Source organism: Salvelinus alpinus, chromosome 3, assembly GCF_045679555.1.
Source record: "Salvelinus alpinus chromosome 3, SLU_Salpinus.1, whole genome shotgun sequence".
Classification (NCBI taxonomy): Eukaryota; Metazoa; Chordata; class Actinopteri; order Salmoniformes; family Salmonidae; genus Salvelinus; species Salvelinus alpinus.
Window position 1 is genome coordinate 50,583,994 of NC_092088.1, and position 23,224 is coordinate 50,607,217.

The 23,224-nt window shown below is 40.9% G+C and overlaps 1 protein-coding gene across 1 annotated transcript in view; it reads right to left on the reverse strand.

The window, feature by feature from the left end:
- LOC139570893 (E3 ubiquitin-protein ligase NEURL1-like) overlaps positions 1-23,224 on the reverse strand; it is a 71,068-nt gene that overhangs the window by 38,417 nt on the left and 9,427 nt on the right. The window contains exons 2-3 of the mRNA XM_071393198.1: positions 21,060-21,307; positions 20,231-20,552 (exon numbers count right to left, since the gene is read on the reverse strand). Coding sequence (XP_071249299.1) covers positions 20,231-20,552; positions 21,060-21,307 — 570 coding nt within the window. The remainder of the gene's footprint in view (positions 1-20,230; positions 20,553-21,059; positions 21,308-23,224) is intronic.

The following is a 23,224-nucleotide window of genomic DNA, read 5'->3' on the forward strand; positions in this document are numbered from 1 at the left end:
AAAACGCTATTTTGATAATTCATACAATTTAATTATTCCACCAGAACATATAGTCTGGACAAAAATCTGGTTGTTAGTGCCATTAGTCATGTTGCTACAGACACGACCTAGTCGTAAGTTATTTCAGCATAGTTGCAATGCAAAAGGACTGGTCTTCTGTTCTTAACAAAATAGCTGTTATGCAGGCTGTATAACATTCTTGTCATTTGCTAGCTAGCCAACTTCAGCAAACTCAGTCACGTCAAACATTGAACCTGCAGCATTTTCGTTTGAGCTTTTTTTCTACTGGGATATGTCATGATAATGATGTTGATGGGTGATTTCGACTGGCTCAGAAAAAGTTGTCTTGTCTGGGCACCATTTGTATGGTACAACATTGTTTCCGAGGTCGGACAGGCTGTACCAAACAAAATGCCAGGCAAAAGGAAATAATGTGCGACTTGAGATAAATACAAGAGATGATTCAACAACATGAACATGATATTCTTATGGAAGTGCAGTGATAATTTTCAGATTGGAACTGTTAGCAGCCATAGGTGTGTCTGTGACGGCCAATACAGCACGGTTTGGAACACTGCTCGTCCAAAAAGCATCCAGGGTTCAAACCACCAGTTTTATAATGTACTGTATTAGAGGAAACCTTTTCTTAATCTTTCTATAGGGCTTTGGATTAGCCTTAGCTAAGTGTATTCTTAACGTCACTGGATTATAACAGTATAATGACCAAGCCTTTCTGTATTGATATTTGTGAGGAGGAAGAGAGCCTAGTGATGTAACATATCTTACTTAAATTGCAGGGGCAGCATTGTTGGTCTAGAAGACCCCCGAGGCTCAGTTTGATTCCGGCAGATTTATTTAGCTTCCTTGGTTATGCAACACCATCTCAGCTTTCAAGCAGTCGCACCAGCCTCTGGATCACCTTTGACTCCTCGCATGGGTGGCTATAGCTACTGAGCTACACTCTCCTGATACTGTAGCAGCCTGAGATGAAACAGAGCAAGAGATCCTCAGAGATCTGAGTAATAACACCCCAGGAATTCAGACAACATGAACACCACCATTGGTATCAAAAACAAGATAACAGATCTTGTTAAGTTATGAAAAGTCTGAAATCATTGGTTAATTCAACATAAATGTATTCTCAGGATATTTTATATATCACTACTGTGCTGGATATTTGACCAGAAATGTTTTTCTCTATGTGACATGTTAAAGCAAGTCCCTAGAGGAAATGGTGACTGAATATGTGGAAATAAACTGAATTGAACTGGCAGTGATTTAAACTCCACATTCCACCCCTTCTCTACTATACTGCATTTATTTACACATACTATCTTAATAGAATATATAGCATTGTGCCACTACCCACTATGTATTATCCACATCACTCAAGTCTTGCCTCACAACAAATATGAGGGGAAATAAATGTATAGCACAGAGCAGTCTTAGGGCTGGTACTGAGGAACTGCTTCAGTTACACTAATGTAACTGACATAAAATCAATCCATCAAACGTGAAAGGCTAGGCACCAGATTATTCAAAGAGGACATGCAGCTACATTTACAGTTGAAGTCGGAAGCTTTACATACAACTTAGCCAAATACATTTAAACTCAGCTTTTCACAATTCCTGACATTTAAATGAGTAACAATTCCCTGTCGTATGTCAGTTAGGATCACCACTATTTTAAGAATGTGAAATGTCAGAATAATAGGAGAGAGAATTATTTACTTCAGCTACTGAAGCTTCCCACAATAATTTTGGTGAATATTGGCCCATTCCTCCTGACAGAGCTGGTTTAACCGAGTCAGGTTTGTAGACCACCTTGCTCGCAGACGCTTTTTCAGTTCAGCCCACACATTTTCTATGGGATTGAGGTCAGGGCTTTGATGGCCACTCCAATACCTTGACTTTGTTGTCCTTAAGCCAGTTTGCCACAACTTTGGAAGTATGCTTGGGGTCATTGTCCATTTGGAAGACCCATTTGCGACCAAGCTTTAACTTCCTGACTGATGTATTGAGATGTTGCTTCAATATATTCACATCATTTTCCATCGTCATGATGACATCTATTTTGCACCAGTCCCTCCTGCAGCAAAGCACCCCCACAACATGATGCTGCCACCCCCGTGCTTCACGGTTGGGATGGTGTTCTTTGGCTTGCAAGCCTCCCCCTTTTTCCACCACACATAACGAGAGTCATTATGGCCAAACAGTTCTATTTTTGCTTCATCAGACCAGAGGACATTTCTCCAAAAAGTACGATCTTTGTCCCCATGTGCAGTTGCAAACAGTATTCGGCTATTTTGTGGCAGTTTTGGAGCAGTGGCTTCTTCCTTGCTGAGTGGCCTTTCAGGTTACGTCGATATACGACTCGTGTTACAGTGGATATATATACTTTTGTACCCGTTTCCTCCAGCATCTTCACAACGTCCTTTGCTGTTGTTCTGGGATTGATTTGCACTTTTCGCACTAATGTACATTCATCTCTAGGAGACAGAACGCGTCTCCTTTCTGAGCGGTATGACAGCAGCGTGGTCCCATGGTGTTTATACTTGCGTACTATTGTTTGTACAGATGAACGTGGTACCTTCAGGCATTTGGAAATTTCTCCCAAGGATGAACCAGACGTGTGGAGGTCTACAATTTGTTTCTGAGGTCTTGGCTGATTTCTTTTGATTTTCCCATGATGTCAAGCAAAGAGGCACTGAGTTTGAAGGTAGGCCTTGAAATACATCCACAGGTACATCTCCAATTGACTCAAATGACATCAATTAGCCTATCAGAAGCTTCTAAAGCCATGACATACATTTTCTGGTATTTTCCAAGCTGTTTAAAGGCACAGTCAACTTAGTGTATGTAAACTTCTGACCCACTGGAATTGTGATAGATTATTTCACTGTCTGTAAACAATTGTTGGAAAATACTTGTGTCATGCACAAAGTAGATGTCCTAACCGACTTGCCAAAACTATAGTTTGTAAACAAGAAATCTGTGGAGTGGTTGAGTTTTAATGACTTCAACCTAAGTGTATGTAAACTTCCGACTTCAACTGTATGCACTGAGACTGCGCACATGTTGATAAAATGCGGGACATGATTGTTAGGTTGCGGAATGGGGATAAAGGGACGAAATGTGGGACGTAGTCACCCTATGTTATCTGTTACATCTTTGTGAATGCCCTCCTATCAAAGCCAAAAAATAGCAGAGTACAATAAAATGACTAAGAATGCTCAAAACTATGTGCTGTAATTTTTTCATTCTTCAAAATTGAGTGGTGCCATTATTTTCTAACTAAGTATACCATTTTCACATGCTTGGGAAATTAATAAATTGACTTGACTTTAGTGTTAGCCATGTAATAAATGACAGCATGCCACCCAAACAGAATAACTGTTATGGCCTCCTTTGTTTATTCTCAAATTAATAGCAACATGTCCTGTTCCCTATATTTCTCATTCCGGTTGAGATAGGAGACGAGCCTGCTGTGGACAGTCCACAAGGAACGGACTCCATGTTTGCTGGAATAACGTCACATTCAGAAACAGAAGACATGCCTCAACCATTGCTGGTAAGTACTCAAACAATGCCATAAATGTTCTGGTTTACATTTTAACACTTGTTTTGTACTGGTATGGTAATGCAATCCCTGGCCTATCCAGACAGTTTTATTCTAACGAAAGGACAAGGTATTGGCCCATCCGAGATACTTTGGTCAACATGTTATGTCATATTGGGATGGAAATACAATCATTGGCCTGTCCAAAAAGTTAACTTAATTGCCCCTCCTGTTTCACTTGGGAAAAGTGGGGGGTTTCTTTGGGGAATGGTGCTCCCTTTCAAGTGTGCTCCGAGGCACCCTTTTTTAGTGTGAGGCCTGACTATATCCACTAACTACACTAATCTGATCAACTGAACCCAGCCTGAATGCAATGTAGTAAACCAAGAAGTGTTCCATATGTTCTTTCTATATGTACGGCAACGTCTTTGTGTTTAGATTGAATTCACTGGTTTATCATCTTCTCTTTCCAGGCACTCCAAGATTCAACACTGTCTCCCAAAACAATCAAAACACTGGATTGCATGGACAATATATATCAGCCCACCACTCAAAGATTCAGGAATAACCTGATAAAGCGTGTCCTGCAGAGACTCATGGACAAATACAGGGAGCCCAAATCCTGTGGAAGAAGCCGTCGTCTGGCTGACAAAATTGCTCCAACCCAAAACCCAGCAAGGAGGACATCATTGACGCACACACATCAAGATTCAAGGACACTTGGAGGGTATTCTGACACCCCAACATCCATGGACATGGCCCTCCTTGCACTACAGCCTAATACAAACACACTAACGCAGTGGTGAGTCAAGATTATATTGAGTCAAAATGCAAGCAGAGATCTACTGTACCGCTCAGATTTTTTACGTAAGCCTATGTAACATTAACCAGTTAAAAACAGTTATGTAGCAATGAGTTGTGTGCAGTAAGCTATAGGCCCAATACATTATCACTGCATTTTGCCATGTATGAAATGCCCTGCCAAAGTTGTTATTTTCAGACCATTTTGAAATTCTATTTAAAAAATGTAGGTATATGTTCACACTGGTAATAGATTATTTGTTGTATTACTTGCGAGGCATAGCTGAGTGAGCATAAAAATTTATTAATAATTTTTTACTGGACTGATGACCAGCATCTGATGGTCAGTCTGAGGGGAAGGGAGGGAGCAGTGGTGAGGCTGCCTCTCACCCGACTAACCGTCCCTCTGCTCTCCCTCCCTCCGCTGAGAAAAGGGGACCGTCTTCGAGCTGATGGCAAAGTCACACTGCATTATTTCTGCCTCATGCACCAATTAATGTTGTTACTCCTATGACCAGAGAAATTGAAATATACCTTGACATAAAAAAGACAAGCCGCTAATAATAATGCAACTTATCGGAACACATTACTATACTCATTCAATGCAGCTGCAGCGCTGGTTGTAGTGTGAGTGGAAGTAGGGAGACAATGTAATTGTCTGCATCATTTCCAATCCCCCCATATATTTTTTGGTAAATATATCCATACACGTATGCCTACATATACACATACATACTTTTTTAAGAATACCTTATTATTCCCCGCAAACCCTACCACCCTTCCCCCAATTGGAGTAAACTAATAAACACTTAGACTTCTACCTTCAGTTTATACAATCTATTTTACAATAGTTATATATTTTTAGTTTTTTTTGTCCTTCCTCTTTTTGTGATGTCCATCCAGTTTGATTTCTATTTGTAACTGCTATTTCACAACATTTGTTGATGGATTGACTATGGCTTTTCAAATCACCCAGTATTGCCATCTGCAGCGTTAGTTCTAGGCAAATGTTGCAATTCTTCAGCCATTCCTGGACCTGTGACCAAAAACGAGCTACATATGGACAGTACCAAAGTAAATGACTCTGCCTCCTCACAGCAAAATCTGCAGAGCTGGGAAGATTGTATCCCCCATATATACAACATTCTATTGGTTGCAAGAATTCTGTATAGTCATTTAAATTGAAAAATTTGAAGTTTTGAATCCGGCGTTGTTTTGCATATCAATTCATAAACTACATCAAAAATCTCTTCCCAACTATTTAGCAATTTATATATGGCACAGCTGTCAGTTTTTTGGTCCTTAAATGAAATTGGTATACGTTTTTACTTATCACACTTTTCTTTAATACAGGGCCGACATACAAGTTCCTTACTTTTTTCCCCTCTTCCATTTTTGTGGTAATGCTGCAATTAATTGGTTGTAATTTTGTGTTGAGCAGACAGTTCCATATGTCTGTGTTAGCTGCATGTGTGACATAACTCCACCAGTCCTATTTATGATATCATTCACTAACCTTTTAAATATATATTTTTTTAATGTCTTCGAAAAATATATATATTTTTAAATCAATTAGTATATTTGAGTTTAACCACAATATTTGTTGTATTATTTGTTCTGTCTTCTCAGGTGGATTAAACTGAAATTGCAACCAACTTTCTAAGGCTTGTTTAAAAAATAACGATATTTTGGAGATTATTTCCTTTTCAAACAACCGAAAGTGAGCAGGTGTAATCTGAATAAAGGGAAAAAGGCCATACTTGACCATAGGATGAGACATTTCTACCAATTTACTGGAAAACCAGTTAGGATTTGAGTATAACTTTTGAATGACTGATACCTTTAGTGAGAGGTCTAATGCTTTAATAATTTCTGCCCTCCGAATTCATATTCGTTATATAAATAGGCCCTTTTAATTTTGTCCAGCATGCTGTTCCAAATAAAATTTAATATTTTTTGTTCATATAATTTAAAAAGCAAGTCACTAGGTGTAGGCAAAACCATAAGCAAATAGGTAAACTGTGATATGACTAAAGAGTTAACCAGGGTGATTTTTCCACAAATAGACAGGTATTTTCCTTTTCATGTTAACAAGATCTTATCTATTTTTGCTAACTTTCTATAAACATTTATTGGAGTGAGATCATTTTTCTTTTGGGATTTGTATACTGAGCGAGTATGTCCATCCACATCTCCGTCAGACTATTTAATTGGTAAACTACACAGTAATGTAAAATTTGCATTTGTTAGAGATCCAATACATAATATAGTACATTTATCATAATTTGGTTTTCGCCCAGAGAAGATAGCAAAAGTATCTAGATCCTCTATGAGGCCGTGGAGAGATTCTAATTGTGGTTTTAAAAGAAAACATGAATCAGCGTACAATGACACCTTAGTTTTTAAGCCATGGATTTCTAATCCCTTAGTATTATTGTTTGATCTCATTTTAACAGCTAACATTGATGGTAATAATAAATAGATATGCCGATAGAGGACAACCTTGTTTTACTACTCTAGATAGTTTAAAACTTTGAGATGTAGCCATTATTTACTATTTTACACCTAGGGTTACTATACATAACTTTAACCCATTTTACAAGAGATTCCCCAAAATTGAAATATTCTAGGCATTTATATATAAGTCGTACTTTATCAAAAGCCTTTTCAAAATCAGCTATGAAAACCAGGCCTGGTGTTCCCAATATTTCATAGTATTCCATTGTTTCCAGTACTTGTCTTATATTATCTCCAATGCATCGTCCATGTAAAAAAACCTGTCTGATTAGGATGAATAATATCTGACAATACTTTTTTAATTCTATGCACCAAGCATTTTGCAATGATTTTTGCATCACAACACTGAAGTGTAAGAGGTCTTATTATTTTTTTTAATGGACTGGATCTTTATATATACACACACACACCACTTGGGTCCTGTTTCAGTAATAATGATATCAGACCTTGTCTGATAATCAACCATTTATATAGGAGTGGTTAAAACATGCTAATAATGGTCCTCTGAGTACATAAAAAAAAGTAGTTTTTGCATACTTCCACTGGTATGCCATCCAGCCCTGGAGTTTTCCCAGCCTTAAAGGCTTTAATTGCATCAAGAAGTTCCTCCTCTGTAATTTGGCCTTCACATGAGTCTTTCTGTACAGATGTTAATTTTACGTTATAATTAGGAAAAAAATCCATACAATTAGTTTCAGTTAGTGGAGATGGGAGACTGAAACGAAAACATATTCTTAGAGTACTTTACTTCCTCTTTCAAAATATCATTTGGTGAATCATGCGTGACTCCATTTGTAACAAGTTTCAATATATTTATTTTGGTAGCATTTCTATATTGAAGATTGAAAAAGAATTTGGTGCATTTTTCCTCATATTCCATCCAGTTCACTTTATTTTTATAATATATTACACTGGATCTTTATTGAATAAGTTCCTCCATTTCTTTTTCCTCTAACTTATTCTGTGCCTCTATGGTACAGTTTTTATTGCTATCTATCTAACTGTACTGTTAGTCCTTCAATTTCCTTTGTTAATATGGACTCTTGATCTAAATTGCTTTTGTTTCATAGATGAGTCCTGAATTGCATGGCCTGTAAAAGGCACATTTAAAAGTGTCCCATACAATAAGTGGATCTGCTGTACCTATGTTATGTCTGAAAAAGTCAGTTATAAATAGTTTAGAACTAGGACAGAAGAATTTAATCATCTAGTAGGCTTTGATTAAATTTCCAATATCCTCGCCCACGTGGAAATTCTGTAAGAGTAATATATATGCCAAATATGTGATGATCCGACCGCATTCTGTCCCCTATCAACACTTTTGGTGCCAGGGAGAATGGCATAAGAAAGTAGTCAAGACGACTAGCTTGATTAAGCCTCCGCAATGTATATCTCACTAGGTCAGGGTGGCTTAAAGTGTTGACAGTGCTGAAAAACAACCTAAACATGAACCTACTAATAAAAACAGCAGCTCTTTGCTGTATTCATTGAGTCTCTCTATAGTCATGGTTTTACACGTTTTGAAACCTCACAGTATAAACTTTGCTTTGCATTCGAGGATTCTTTTTACAGTCTATGGCTCGAGGAAACTGTGCAGACACGGTGATCCGAGCCATCTGATTAGCCAGTTGTTTGATTTGCTCTCTGGGCCTACCGGTTAGGCATAGTTCTACTTTCAGACACATGACATGGGAACAATTTGCCTTCACAGAGCTAGGGCTGCTAAATCAAGTGCATCACTTTTTCAGGACCCTCCTTTCAAAGATTATTCGTAAAAGTCCAAATAACTTCACAGATCTTCATTGTAAAGGGTTTAAACACTGTTTCCCGTGCTTGTTCAATGAACCATAAACAATTAAATGAACATGCACCTGTGGAACAGTCATTAAGACACTAACAGCTTACAGACGGTAGGAAATTAAAAGGTCAGAATTATGAAAACTTATGACCCTAAAGAGGTCTTTCTACGGACTCTGAAAAACACCAAAATTAAGATACCCAGGGTCCCTGCTCATCTGCGTGAACGTGCCTCAGGCATGCTGCAAGGAGGCATGAGGACTGCAGATGTGTCCAGGGCAATAAATTACATTGTCCGTACTGTGAGACGCCTAAGATAGCGCTACAGGGAGACAGGACTGACAGCTGATCAACCTAGCAGTGGCAGACCACATGTAACACCTGCACAGGATTGGTACATCCGAACATCACACCTGCGGGACAGGTACAGTATTGCAACAACTGCCTGAGTTACAGCAGGAATGCACAATCCCTCCATCAGTGCTCAGACTGTCCGCAATAGGCTGGACTGAGGGCTCGTAGGCCTGTTGTAAGACAGGTCCTCACCAGACAGCACCGGCAACAACGTCACCTATGGGCACAAAACCCACCGTCTCTGGACCAGACAGGACAGGCAAAATGTGCTCTTCACTGAAAAGTCAAGGTTTTGTCTCACCAGGGGTGATGGTCGGATTCGTGTTTATTGTCGAAGGAATGAGTGTTACACCACGGCCTGTACTCTGGAGCGGGATCGATTTGGAGGTGGAGGGTCCGTCATGGTCTGGGGCGGTGTGTCACAGCATCATCGGACTGAGAGTGTTTTCATTGCAGGCAATCTCAACACTGTGCGTTACAGGGAAGACAACCTCCTCCCTCATGTGGTACCCTTCCTGCAGGCTTATCCTGACATGACCCTCCAGCATGATAATGGCACCAGCCATACTGTTCGTTCTGTGCGTAATTTCCTGCAAGACAGGCATGTCAGTGTTCTACATTCTTAACAATTTTAACATATTCCAAGCAAAACTGTACTTCACCGGCTCCAACGCTCGTCGGATGCAGCAGGGCTTGCAAACTATTACAGACTACAAACGGAAGCACAGCCGAGAGCTGCCCGATAGCTGCCCATGGCCAGCGAAGAGCCCGGATCTCAATCCCATTAAGCACGTCTGGCACCTGTTGGATCGTCGGGTGAGGGCTAGGGCCATTCCCCCCCAGAAATGTCTGGGAACTTACAGGTGCCTTGGTGGAAGAGTGGGGTAACATCTCACAGCAAGAACTGGCAAATCTGGTGCAGTCCTTGAGGAGATGCACTGCAGTACTTAATGCGGCTGGTGGCCACACCAGATACTGACTGTTACTTTTGATTTTGACCCCCATTTGTCCAGGGACACATTATTCAATTTCTGTTAGTCACATATCTGTGGAACTTGTTCAGTTTGTGTCTCAGTTGTTGAATCTTGTTATGTTCATACAAATATTTACACATGTTAAGTTGTAAATAATAAACGCAGTTGACAGTGAGAGGACGTTTCTTTGTCTCCCTAATTTATAAAATGTGGATATCTTCATAGCCTTTTCATGTCTATTCCTGCATATTCAAGTCATCACTTATTCTTTTTTTCTGAAAATGAATGCAGTTGACAGTGAGATTACTTTTCTTTTTTTGCTGAGTTTATATAAAATATGAATTACCATGTATAGCTTTGTAAGACTATAAATGACCAACCACCCAGCTTGAGTAGATAGGTATATTTCCCTGCTTTTTAGATGAGCTGGCTAGTAGATACCCATAGACTTCCAGAAATTGTGCTAAGCTAACGATATGCTTCCTTAAACGTCGTTCAAACTGCACGTCGATACATAAAAATTTGTGACTCTGGGAAAGTCAGAAATAACCCAAAATATCCCTTTAAGTGCTATGGAGAGCTGCTATTCTGGAAACCTACAGTAGGCAGAATCTACATTCGACATAAAAAAATAAATATATATAGAAAAACATCAATTCAAATTTCGGATAGATTTTTAAATGGAATGTTTGTAGATTACTGTAAAGAATCCTGATTGCATATGATTATGTTCCAATGCAGTGATTTCCACAATGCAAACGCAACCTACTCTTTCTTAGCCCAGTGAAAACATTCCATTTTGTTTCACGTCGGGGAAAATGGCTTCAGTCGTGCCATTTTCCTGACATCACCTCTACTCAACGTCTGTCGAGGAACAAGAGATTTGTGCCATGTGTCATCACAGCAAGGCCACTGAACTCCAGAGTCACACTCTAGTGCTGGATACGAAACAGCCCAAAATAAGATAGCACACTTCTTGTTGTCAGCTTAATGCCACCAGAAAATAGGTTAAATGGTACTAATCTACACTATATGGGAGCTTATTTTATTTTATTAAGGGTGACGATTCTTGAAAACGACCCGAACCAGCAACCTTCCCGCTAGCCATGGTTGGCTGAGATAATGAGTGGGCTGGACATGCTGAGAGATGAGTGAGGATTGGTCTGCCATATAGCAAGCTTCTGTCTATTTGAGCTGGTCAGTATGTGTAGGTAATCCTGTTTAGCGCTGCTTTTTTTGTGTGTGTATTAAAACTGCATAAGTGTTGCTCTCCACTTTGTGGAAGACTGAGTTTTGAGTATGATAGCTAAGGAGATGGAGAAAACACCCGTCTCCGGATTACATCTTCAAACTAAGGGCAACCATGGCATCCGACGTGTCCAACCACGAACGATGTATACGGGCTACAAGCTACATTTTCTGTTATTACACGTTTCTAATTTTGACAGAAAGAGCCATTTGATTGGCTAGCTATAGCCTAATGTTAACTGACTAACATTGAACTTGGTTGGTTAGCCAAGTTACCTGCAGATTCATGCAGGGTAGTAACTTCATGAGTTGCGATTATGGTTCATTGTTCACCTAGAGCTAACGTTACATGTATGACCATATTATTCACATCTCAGAGCCATTTACTTAGCTAGCTATAGCCTAATGTTAGCTAGCTAACATTGAACCTGGTTGGTTAGCTATCTGCAGATTCATGCAGGGTATTAAAGTCACGACTTGTGATTATGCAAGTAACCTTTTCAGTGCTTTCTTAAATTTAGTCTGGCCATCTACCCCGATTGCAGAGCACTCTCAGAGGGTGCCAGAGAGCGCAGAATAACTGATGAATTTACGAATGCTCAACACCCGTTGAATATGGCCGGTGTCAGTAAATTTCTGCAAAAAAAGCATAATTAAATTGTTGCCAGCAGCACAGTTACAGTCACCAACGCTCTGGATAACCAGCTCTGCTAGGGCAATTAAAATGGTCAGAGTGAGGTGTTCTCTCATTATGTGTATGGAAGTAGCTAGCAAGCTAGCCAATATTAGCCAGTTACAACAGCAGTCAAGCACCCGAGCTGAGGTCAGAACGTTCGAATCAACCCTACTAAAATCGGCCAAAGCGTCCAGTGTGCACTCAACGCGAAACGCTCTGAATTTACAAATGGACAAACTGACAAAACAGTTGCAGTCACCAACGCTCTGGATAACATAACGGCCTAACCACCTCTGCAAGGGCCAGTAATGTTCAGTGAGCTGTTCTCTCACTTAGATGTCTGGAAGTAGCTAGCAAGTTAGCTAGGGTGCTTGACTGTTAGTACATTGGATAGAAAACACTCTGAAGTTTCTAAAACTGTTTGAATTATGTATGTGAGAATAACAGAACTCATATAGCAGGCAAAAACCTGAGAAAAAATCCAACCAGGAAGTGGGAAATCTGAGGTTGGTTGTTTTTCAACTCATTCCCTATTGCAGATATAGTGGGATATGGGTCATGTTGCACTTCCTAAGGCTTCCACTAGATGTTAGTCTTTAGAACCTTGTCTGATGCTTCTACTGTGAAGTGGGGCCGAATGAGAGGGGAATGAGCCAGAGGTCTGGCAGAATGCTTTGAGCTCGTGACACTCGTTCACATGAGAGCGAGCTCTGTTCCATAGCTTTTCTACAGACAAAGGAATTCTCCGGTTGGAACATTATTGAAGATTTGTTAAAAACATCCTAAAGATTGATTCTATACTTCGTTTGACATGTTTCTACGGACTGTAATATAACTTTTTGTCTGAACTTTTGCCTGGACCTGCCCGTGAACAACAAGGAGGAATTTGGACATAGATGGACTTTATGGAACATATCTAACATTTATTGTGGAACTGGGATTCCTGGGAGTGCAATCTGACGAAGATCATCAAAGGTAAGTGAATATTTATAATGATATTTCTGACTTATGTTGACTCCAACATGGCGGATATCTTCTTGGGTTGTGTTGGTCTCTGAGCGCCGTACTCAGATTATTGCATGGTTTGCTTTTTCAGTAAAGTTTTTTTGAAATCTGACACAGCGGTTGCATTAAGGAGAAGTATATCTTTAAATCTGTGAATAACACTTGTATCTTATATTAATGTTTATTATGAGTATTTCTGTGATTTGCTGTGGCTCTGTGCAAATTCACGGGATGTTTTGGAGGCAAAGCCAAATGTAAACTGAGGTTTTTGGATGTATTGTGTAACATGTTGTCCCGGGAGCATCATCTGATGAAGAATATCAAAGGTTAGTGATTCATTTTATCAATATTTCTGCTTTTTGTGACTCTCTTTGGTTGGAAAATCGCTGTATGCTTTCTGTGACTAGTTGCTGACCTAACATAATGATACGTTCTGCTTTCGCCGAAAAGCTTTTTTGAAATCGGACATTGTGGTTGGATTAACGAGAATTGTATCTTTAAAATGGTGTCTAATACTTGTATGTTTGAGAAAAGTTTATTATGAGATTTCTGTTGATTGAATTTGGCGCCCTGCAATTTCATTGGCTGTTGGCGATGCGGAACCCCAGTCCTAGACAGGTTAACAATACGACAAACATTGCCTCATTCTGTTCAGGACAACCCAGGGTATAACGCATGTCATCCTTGTAACTGTGGATCAAACATAGCGCTCGTTAACGTTGATACCGTAAATGAAAATTGAAAAGTGAACATTTGGACCCCCAGGTATGTGATTTGCTTGAATGACATCAAAGCAGTATTTATTATAAGCCTCAATGTCTCATCTTTCAGAAAAAAAATTATAATAATAATCGACTCGATTTACAGCATTTCCCTCACTCAGAAAACAACAAATGTGCAAAAGTAGCCCAATTAGTGGGAGGGATGGGGGCATCTTTTGTGCTCAAGTTTATAACGGCTGTCAGTCAAAACCCATACAGCATTTTGCAGTGGAGAACCAGAGCTCTGACGTCATGTATAGCATGTTACTGTACAGCCACTGCGTTCCAATTTAGGTGCTTATCATTGAAAATAAATCTGCCATTTCTAAACCGTATACGGGATGTCAAGGGCCGTGAGTGGAAAGGGCTACTCAGATAACCAGCTCTCAAACTGAGTAAAACTTCAGATACTGGTAATAACATTAACTACAAGTCTCTTTTTTTTTTAATGGTACTTTTAACCCCTTTTCCTCCCCAATTTCGTGATATCCAATTGTCCCATCGCTGCAACTCCTATAAGGACTCAGGAGAGGCAAAGGTCGAGAGCCATGCGTCCTCCGAAACACAACCCTGCCAAGCCGCACCGCTTCTTGACACACTGCTCGCTTAACGCGGAAGCCAGCCACACCAATGTGTCGGAGGAAACGCCGTACATCTGGCCACCATAATGAGTCGCTAGAGCACCATGGTACAAGGACATCCCAGCCGGTCAAACCCTCCCCTAACCCGGACGATGCGGAGCCAAATTGTGCACTGCCTCATGGGTCTCCCGGTTGCAGCCGGCTGTGACACAGCCCGCGATTGAACACGGATGTAGTGATGCCTCTAGCACTGCGATGCAATGCCTTAGACCGCAGCACCACTCGGGAGGCCAAATACAAATCTCTACTTACAAAATATGTCTTCAACTTGAAATATTTATTTTTAGTTTCTACTTTGCAAAATCTGTTGGCTGGGAAACATTTTCTTGAAATTAGTTTAAATTGTTTGTGGTAAACTCATCAAACAGAATGGTTAACATTTCGGAATAGATGCCTTGTTTCCCCAGGTAGGGTTGCAAAGGGTCGGAAACCTTCTGGGAAGTTTTCACACATTTTTCCATGGGAAGTTAAGCCCTGGATTTGGGGAGTTTTGCTTAAATTCATCAAAAAGTTCAGCTTATGTATTCTTTCATCACATGTGCATTGCACTCTTCCAACACATGTACAGCGGATTCTCAAGAGCTTGCACATTAATGAGATGCTATTGAGCCCACACTACTACACTGTCTGAGCCAATGCTTTCTAGTAAGTTTTGATTACAATACTGGGTGGGGTGAATATATTTTATAAGACATAGATGCTTTTTTTGTTAACCTCACTAGCGTAGGGGGCAGCATTCGGAATTTTGGATGAAAAGTGTGCCCAAAGTAAACTGCCTGCTACTCAGGTCCAGAAGCTAGGATATGCATATAATTGGTAGATTTGGATAGATTGTTTTCTAACGTTTCCAAAACTGTTAAAATATTGACTGAGTATAACATAACTGATATGGCAGGCGAAAACCTGAGGAAAATCCATCCAGTGGATTATTATTATTATTTTGAAATGCCTGTTTTTCCATTGAAAGCCTATCCACCATACAAAGACTTATGACCTAGTTCACGATCCCTATGGCTTCCACTACATGTGGCCAGTCTTTAGGCATTGTTTCAGGCTTTTACTCTGAAAAATGAGGGAGAAACACCACTTTCAATTGAAAGGACAGTGGAAATTTCCAGACATGAGTCCTGCGCGTGACCGGGACTTTCTTGTTTTTCCTTTTCTATTGTCGAAGCTATTGTCTGGTTGAAATATGATCGATTATTTTTGACAAAAACAACCTGAGGATTGATTATAAACATGGTTTGACATGTTTCTACAAATTTTTATGTTACTTTAGATCTTTTGTCTATGTTGTGACCGCGCTTTGTTCCAATGGATTACTGAACAAAACGCACCAACAAAACGGAGGTTTTTGAATATAAAGAGGGACTTTATCGAACAAAATGAACATTTGTGTAACATGGAGTCTTGGGAGTGCTACCATATGAAGATCAAAGGTAAGTGATACATTTTATAACTATTTCTGACTTTTATTACTCCTCTTCTTGGCTGCTAACTGTTTGTAATGATTTGTCTGCTGGGCGCTGTTCTCATATAATCGCATGGTTTGCTTTCGCCGTAAAGCCTTTTTGAAATCTGACACAGCAGTTGGATTAACAAGAAGTTATCTTTAAACTGGTGTATAACATTTGTATATTTTATGCATGTTTATTATGAGAATTTTTGTTTTGTTGAGTTTCACGCTCTGCAATTTCACCGGATGTTGTTTGAGACAGTGGATTACTGAACAAAACGCTCGAACAAAAACTGAGGTTTTTGGATATAAAGAGGGACTTGATCGAACAAAACTAACATTTATTGGGTAACTGGGAGACTTGTGAGTGTAATCATATGAAGATCAACGGTAAGTGATTAATTTTATCGCTATTTCTGACTTTTGTTACTCGTCTACTTGGCTGGTTACTGTTTGTAATGATTTGTCTGCTGGGCGCTGTTCTCAGATAATCGCATGGTTTGCTTTTGCCGTAAAGTCTTTTTGAAATCTGACACTGTATGTTTCATGAATATAACACTTGTATGTTTCATGAATTTTTATAATGAGTATTTCTGTTTTTGAATTTGGCGCGCTGCAATTTCACTGGATGTTGGCCAGGTGGGACGGTAGCGTCCCACACCCCCTAGAGAGGTTAACTAGTAAATAATAGCCTACAGCAAATCATTTCAAACTTGTTAACAATTTCTGCTAGTTCGTTTTTGCTACCATGTGGTTTTTAGCTTGCTTGCACCTGCTAACTGAGTACTGTTAATTCACCTGTTTCCATACATGTTTCATTTTAAAACATTTATCTTACAAAGGAGTTGTTTAAAACTTCTTAGGGATAGGGGGCAGTATTCGGAAGTTTGTGCCCAAAGTAAACTGCCTGTTACTCAGGCCCAGAAGCTAGGATATGCATGGTAGTATTGGATAGAAAACACTGTTTCTAAAACTGTTAAAATAATGTCTGAGTATAACAGAACTGATTTGGCAGGCGAAACCCCAAGGACAATCCAGCTTGGATATTTTCTTTTGGGAAGCCAAATTATTAGGAACAGGATTCCAGTTCCTATGGCTGCCACTAGATGTCAGTCTTCAGAAATTACTCAATGTTTTTTATTATTCCACTAGGTGGACTCTAGTCTTTTGGTGCACGTGAATGAGAGTGCGCTCCGTGTTGTTTTTCTCCGGTATTGGAAACAGTTTATTCCGTCTTAAAATGTATCGATTCTTTACATTTTAGGGTACCTGGGGTTGGATTAGAAACGTCCAAACATTTCAAACAACCAGGTAACTTATTAGATCCTCTGTAGGCATGTTGGGCGAGTTGGAACCGGTGTATTACTGAATCAAACGCGCCAAATAAAACAGACATTCTTGGGATATAAAGAAGGACTTTATCGAACAAAAACGACCATTCATTGTGTAACTGAGACCTTTGGGATTGCAAAAAGATGAAGATCTTCAAAAGGTAAGCGATTTATTTCATCGCTATTTCTGACTTTCGTGATGCATCCGTTTGGTTGGAAAATGTTTTTCATGCTTTTGTATGAGGGGCGCTGTCCTCAGATAATCGCATGGTATGCTTTCGCCGTTAAAACCTTTTTGAAATCTGACAAAGTGTCTGGATTAACAAGAAGTTAATCTTTAAACCGATGTATAACACTTGTATGTTTCATGAATGTTATTATGACTATTTCTGTATTTTGAATTTGGCGCTCTGCAATTTCACCGGATGTTTTCGAGGTGGGTCGCTAGCAGAACGCCTGCACCAGAAAGGTTAATCTAACTGTTTAACTATTTATCTGTACATGGAATTGTATTTGGGTTTTCCCCCCAAATTTTTACAGGAAAATTCCACAGGCACTATCTGATGTGTGGAGACATTTCACTGCAGCTAATGTAGAAGGAAAAGCTGTGTATATTTGCAAATACTGTGCCAAATCATATGTGAAGAAGCAACAAAGATGCAGAATCATCTGGCCAAGTGCATAAAGTTCCCTCGGAGCTCACAAGCAACCTCTGACAAAAGTCTCCCTACTTCTATTCGAGGTGAAAATTATGAATCAGACACCTTATCGATAGCAACAGCTGATGTTCCTCCTGGAATCAGAAGTTTTTTTTGATTCAATGGAGGAACGTAGTCAGAGAAATGCTGATGAATGCTCGAGCTGTGTATGCAACTGGTTCACCTCTGATATTCACAGGCAATGTGTATTGGAAGAGATTTCTGAATGTTCTTCGCCCAGCATACACCCTTACAACCAGACATGCGTTATCTACTCATTTGCTGGAGCAGAGTCCCATGGAGTTCAAGTGAAGGTCAAGCAAATCATAGAGAAAGCAGACTGTATTGCAATCATCTCTGATGGGTGGTCGAATGTTCGTGGGCAAGGAATAACTAACTACATCATCTCGACCCCTCAACCACTATTCTACAAGAGCACAGACACAAGGGACAACAGACACCAGTCTCTACATTGCAGATGAGCTGAAGGAAGTCATCAATGACCTTGGACCACAGAAGGTAATGGCACTGGTGACAGACAATGTTGCGAACATGAAGGCTGCTTGGTCTAAAGTGGAGGAGTCCTACCCTCACATCACCCCATTGGCTGTGCTGCTCATGCATTGAATCTGCTCCTCAAGGACATCATGGCATTGAAAACACTCTACAAGAGAGCCAAGGAAATGGTTAGGTATGTGAAGGGTCATCAAGTTATTGCAGCAAAGTGAGAAGAATAAGAGCACCACATTGAAGCTGGTGTTGTCATCATGTTTGACAGTCATATCACAGTCTGCCGATATGGACAGCCCCATCAAGAGGATCCTCTTGGATGATGTATTTTGGGAGAGAGCGGTAAGTAGACTGAAACATATAGCAGTAGCCATTGCACGGATTGAGGGAGACAATGACATCCTGTCTGATGTTCAGACTCTGCTTGCAGATGTAAGAGAAGAAATTCGTAGTGCCCTACCCACTTCACTGTTGCTCCAAGCAGAGGAAACTGCAGTTCTGAAATACATCAAAAAACGTGAAGACTTCTGCCTGAAGCCCATACACGCCGCAGCGTACATGTTGGACAACAAGTATCATCCAGGCCAAGGTGGCGAGGCACGGTAGTCATGACACCATAGGCCTTGTTGATCTCTGCACCAGACAGGATGGTAAGAGCATCCTGTCTGGTGCAGAGATCAACAAGGCCTATGGTGTCATTACTACCGTGCCTCGCCACCTTGGCCTGGATGAGGGCAAGGTTCTTGGCAGTCTGGCGAAGTACACTTCCAAGCAAGGGCTTTGGCATTGAGATGCAATATTGCAGTATTGCCAACATAACTTATCAGCCACCTGGTGGAAGGGACTTTGTGGATCTGAGGCTCTTTCCCGTTGCCTCCATCATCCTCCAAATCCCACCAACATCAGCCGCCTCGGAGAGCAACTGGTCCTTGTTTGGGAACACATACATCAAAGTACGCAACAGGCTGACCAATACAAGGGTTAAAAAATGTGAGTCATTTTGAGCCTGACAACAAGCCATCCTCAATAAGGTTGGAAAGTGAAGATGAGGCCTTACAGTCACAACAAGCAACAAGATGAGGCCTTACAGTCACAACAAGCAACAAGATGAGGCCTTAGAGGTGGACATTGAGGAGGTCCAGGGAGAAGACATGGAAGCCTGAGAGGAAGACAACCAAAGCTTTAGTTTCTAGACTATCATTTTACAGATGTATGTTGAAAACATTTTTTGGAGATGCGATGGATCTTTGGGGATCATTCAATATTCCCTTTCTTTTGTTGTTCAGTGAAATCATCCCATGTGAAGAGTCAACTCATTTAATTAAATTTCAACTCGTTACTAAATAGTTTTTTGTATTTCTAATTGGAAGGATTTAATCATTAGCAATTATGTCTACTTATGATAAGGTAAAAGGTTAATGTTTCTGTCTCCATATTATATGGTAAATATATCCAATGCAAAAAACATCTACATTTAAATGCTATATTAATTTGCATATATTTCCGTTAATTCCCATATATTCCCACAGAAAGTTTACACCTCTGAATATTCCCCAAAATGTGCAACCCTATTCCCAGGGGGTTCTCAAAATCCACTATGGTGGCATTTATTTTATGCTAACTGTGCAATCCTTTTTTCCCCCAATGGACTATTTTGATATGATTGTGTGTGGGAAAAGTAGAGCAGCATTACAAAAAGTGACATCACCAAACAACCAACCACACTTAGACCAGGCACATAGCATTTTAAACATTCAACCACCACTTGCCATCACTAGTCAATTTGGGAAATTCATCAAAATGAATTTGAATTGTAAACTAATCTCAAATCAGACAGAACAATGTATGGCTAGAAGCATCATAAGCCGCCATTACACTGTCCTTTCTCCGTGTGAAACTCACCCAGTAGCTGGACCCCTCGTGTCAGGCCGTAGACGTCTATGAGAGCCCAGAGTGGCTCGGAGGCATGGACCCCGCAGAAGAACAATATGGGGCTAGAGTCAATGATACGGTAGAAGACCCGGCCCTTCTTGTCCACCCAGAAGGAGATGATGTTGCCCTCGTTGGACAGCTCCTCGGGCAGGGCCTTGGCCCAGAATCCATTCTGTGAGACAAGGTCTGGGCAGGCGTACTTAGGAAGGTTGTCTGGGTTGATGCGGGATGGGTCCTTGGAGGTGAAGCCCAGACGCAGGGCTCCGCTCCAGCAGCACTGCTTCTTAGTGATCTGGAGGAGAACAGGTAAAGGGGTTTGTACCATTTAAAGCATGATAAAGGGAGTTAAGCTGGTGAATAACCTAAAGACCATTCCATTAGTCGTGTTTGTCTAAGATTTATCACTCCACATTCTGGTTGGCCATATGTTAAAACTTTGACAAACAAAATGGTAAACAACAACAAAAATAGACATGTCTGTTTATCATCTGCTGACTGGCTATTCTTGTCTCACCTCATTTAAAACCTACATTTACACTGCTTTCACCGTGCAATATAACAGTACGGCTCACATGGCAATGCTTCCCATGCTCTTTCACTTTCGAGACATAGATGGACTTATAGGTGAAGTGGAAACGTTTGCTATGCTGCTTTGGCCCACACAGAATCAGGGGAATAATGAAGGCAAAATACATAGTGAGAGAGAAACAAAAACATTTATGGAAAACAGTTAGACTAAAAGAAAGAGATGAAAGAGTTTCTGCTGATAAACATGGTCCACCTCCCAGTCTGTCCATACCTTGAGGCGGACCTGCTCGAACAGGGCAATGGGCCGGTTGCTGAAGGTGATGGCGTTGCAGAAGCTGGCCTGTCTCTTGACGGTCCTCTGAGCCATGTCCATGACAATCTGGGAGCCCTTGGCACTAGGGTGGAAGAGCAGGGGAAAGGAGGACCTGCTGCCCCCACACTGCTGGATAGGGAGACATCTCTTGGTGGGCTTATGGTGGCAGCGGTGAGACGTGTTGGGGAAGGGGCCACCCAGAGAATCTGAAAAGCAGGAAGCATAGGGGGAGTTAAGTAATGTTCTTTGTAGATATAACTAAGAGAGCAGAAAAGTATTACTGAACACAATATAGGAACCTAAATATTTCCAGCTGTTGTCTATGGCATCCACTGTATAAATATGCACAACGTCAATATAGCAATGCATCAGCAGTACACAATCAAAACTTCCTTTCTTCAATGTTGTGATGATGACTGGGTGTATGTTCCTTTAGTAAGCATTTAACTCAAGCTCCATTTTCAGAGATCCTATCAAGGAGTGCAAACAAAATGAAATATAGTTATGTTAGTCATCTCGATTTTCTCATTAGATTAAAAAAAATAAGGATAAGAGCTGCTTGGTAGGCAGAGAAAATTGTGCAGCTGTGAGAAACTCATACAAAATTAGGTCATTTCTGTAATAGGTCAAAATAATAATGTAATAGGTCAAAATATTAATAAAAAATAAAAATAAACTGGAATCTCAGTTATGAACAATACACACCAACGCCTATATTTTTTGCTATTCCACATCTTGCCAATTTGGCACTGGTTTGGTCATGAGTCTTGAATATATCTACATGAGAAAATAACCGATTTTGAGAGCAGCAGTTAGCGATGATGATAATACTCTGGCAAGAACAGTCAACATTTGGAAAACAGGCAGATGTTCCCTTTCAGTCAGTCAGTCAACTTCGGTACAACACACTATGGGGAGTAGCACTCTCCCGACTTCGGTTTAAGGATCTACAATCACGCCTGACAATCCACGCCTTGCTGGAGCCCCGCCTTCCATAGGTGATAAATGTGAGGCACTGTTCTCCTAGTCCTCGGGCACATGTTCTCTTGACAATCGTGTAGCATTCTTTAGGGGGCTTGGTGTTTCCGATAGCGACTTCCTCTCCCGGGTGTTGCAAGACGCGAGTTGCAAGACGCGGAGATGGATTGGGTCTTATGTCTCCAGGCTCCTGTGCGCTCTGTTGCCGGTTATAGGACGCTATTCAAAGAGGGGGTGACAGGGTTCTGTGGGTATCTTCCCGCCGCCTGTGTCTGCCTCGGTTAAGCACCGCTTGCGTCTTCTCAGAAGGGTCCTGGTCCCATCTCAGTGATCCGGTCCCATGTAGACTTGAGACCAGGCTAGCTAACATGCCCTGTATAGCGTGCTAGCCAGGTAAGCTAACTCGAGGAGGCGAGCTAGCTACTGCTGGCTATTCCAGCTTCCTGAAGGTGAATTGCTTGGGTAGTTATTTTGTTTAGTATACGTATCTAGTGTTAAGTCGCTTGGTTATTCTAAACAGACCGTGCTGCGGTCAAAAGAGGCTAGCTAGCCTAGCTTAGATTAGAAGCCTCATCATGCATAACTTCCGGCTAATGAAGCTTAATATCTCCCCTCCAGCGTTATGGCAATCCCATTCATATTACAAATTCCTGAAGTTGGAGGAATGTGGGGCTTGCAGGAAACCTCCGATGAGGAAGCAGTCTCCGAGCACTTGGATTGGGTAACGCCAGGAGCGAGGGGCCTTAGCACGGGTATGAGTGACCGGTGCACCCCTTCACAAAAACATTTGTGACGCCAGTGCCCCCACGTTTGGTTACAGCCAAATGGGTGCTACGTCAGCCATTGCCAGAGCCACCTGTGTCCATTGGCTCCAGAGCAGCGCAGCGGTCTAAGGCACTGCATCTCAGTGCAAGAGGTGTCACTACAGTCCCTGGTTCAAATGCAGGCTGAATCACATCCAGCCGTGATTGGGAGTCCCATAGGGCGGCGCACAATTGGCCCAGCGTCGTCTGGGTTTGGCCGGGGTAGGCAGTCATTGTAAATAAGAAAATTGTTTGTAAGTGACTTGGCTAGTTAACAAAAAGGGTTTGGGCTTCATCCAGGCCTGACAGTCTCACAACTTAGTTTGGAAGCTTGTCCATGTT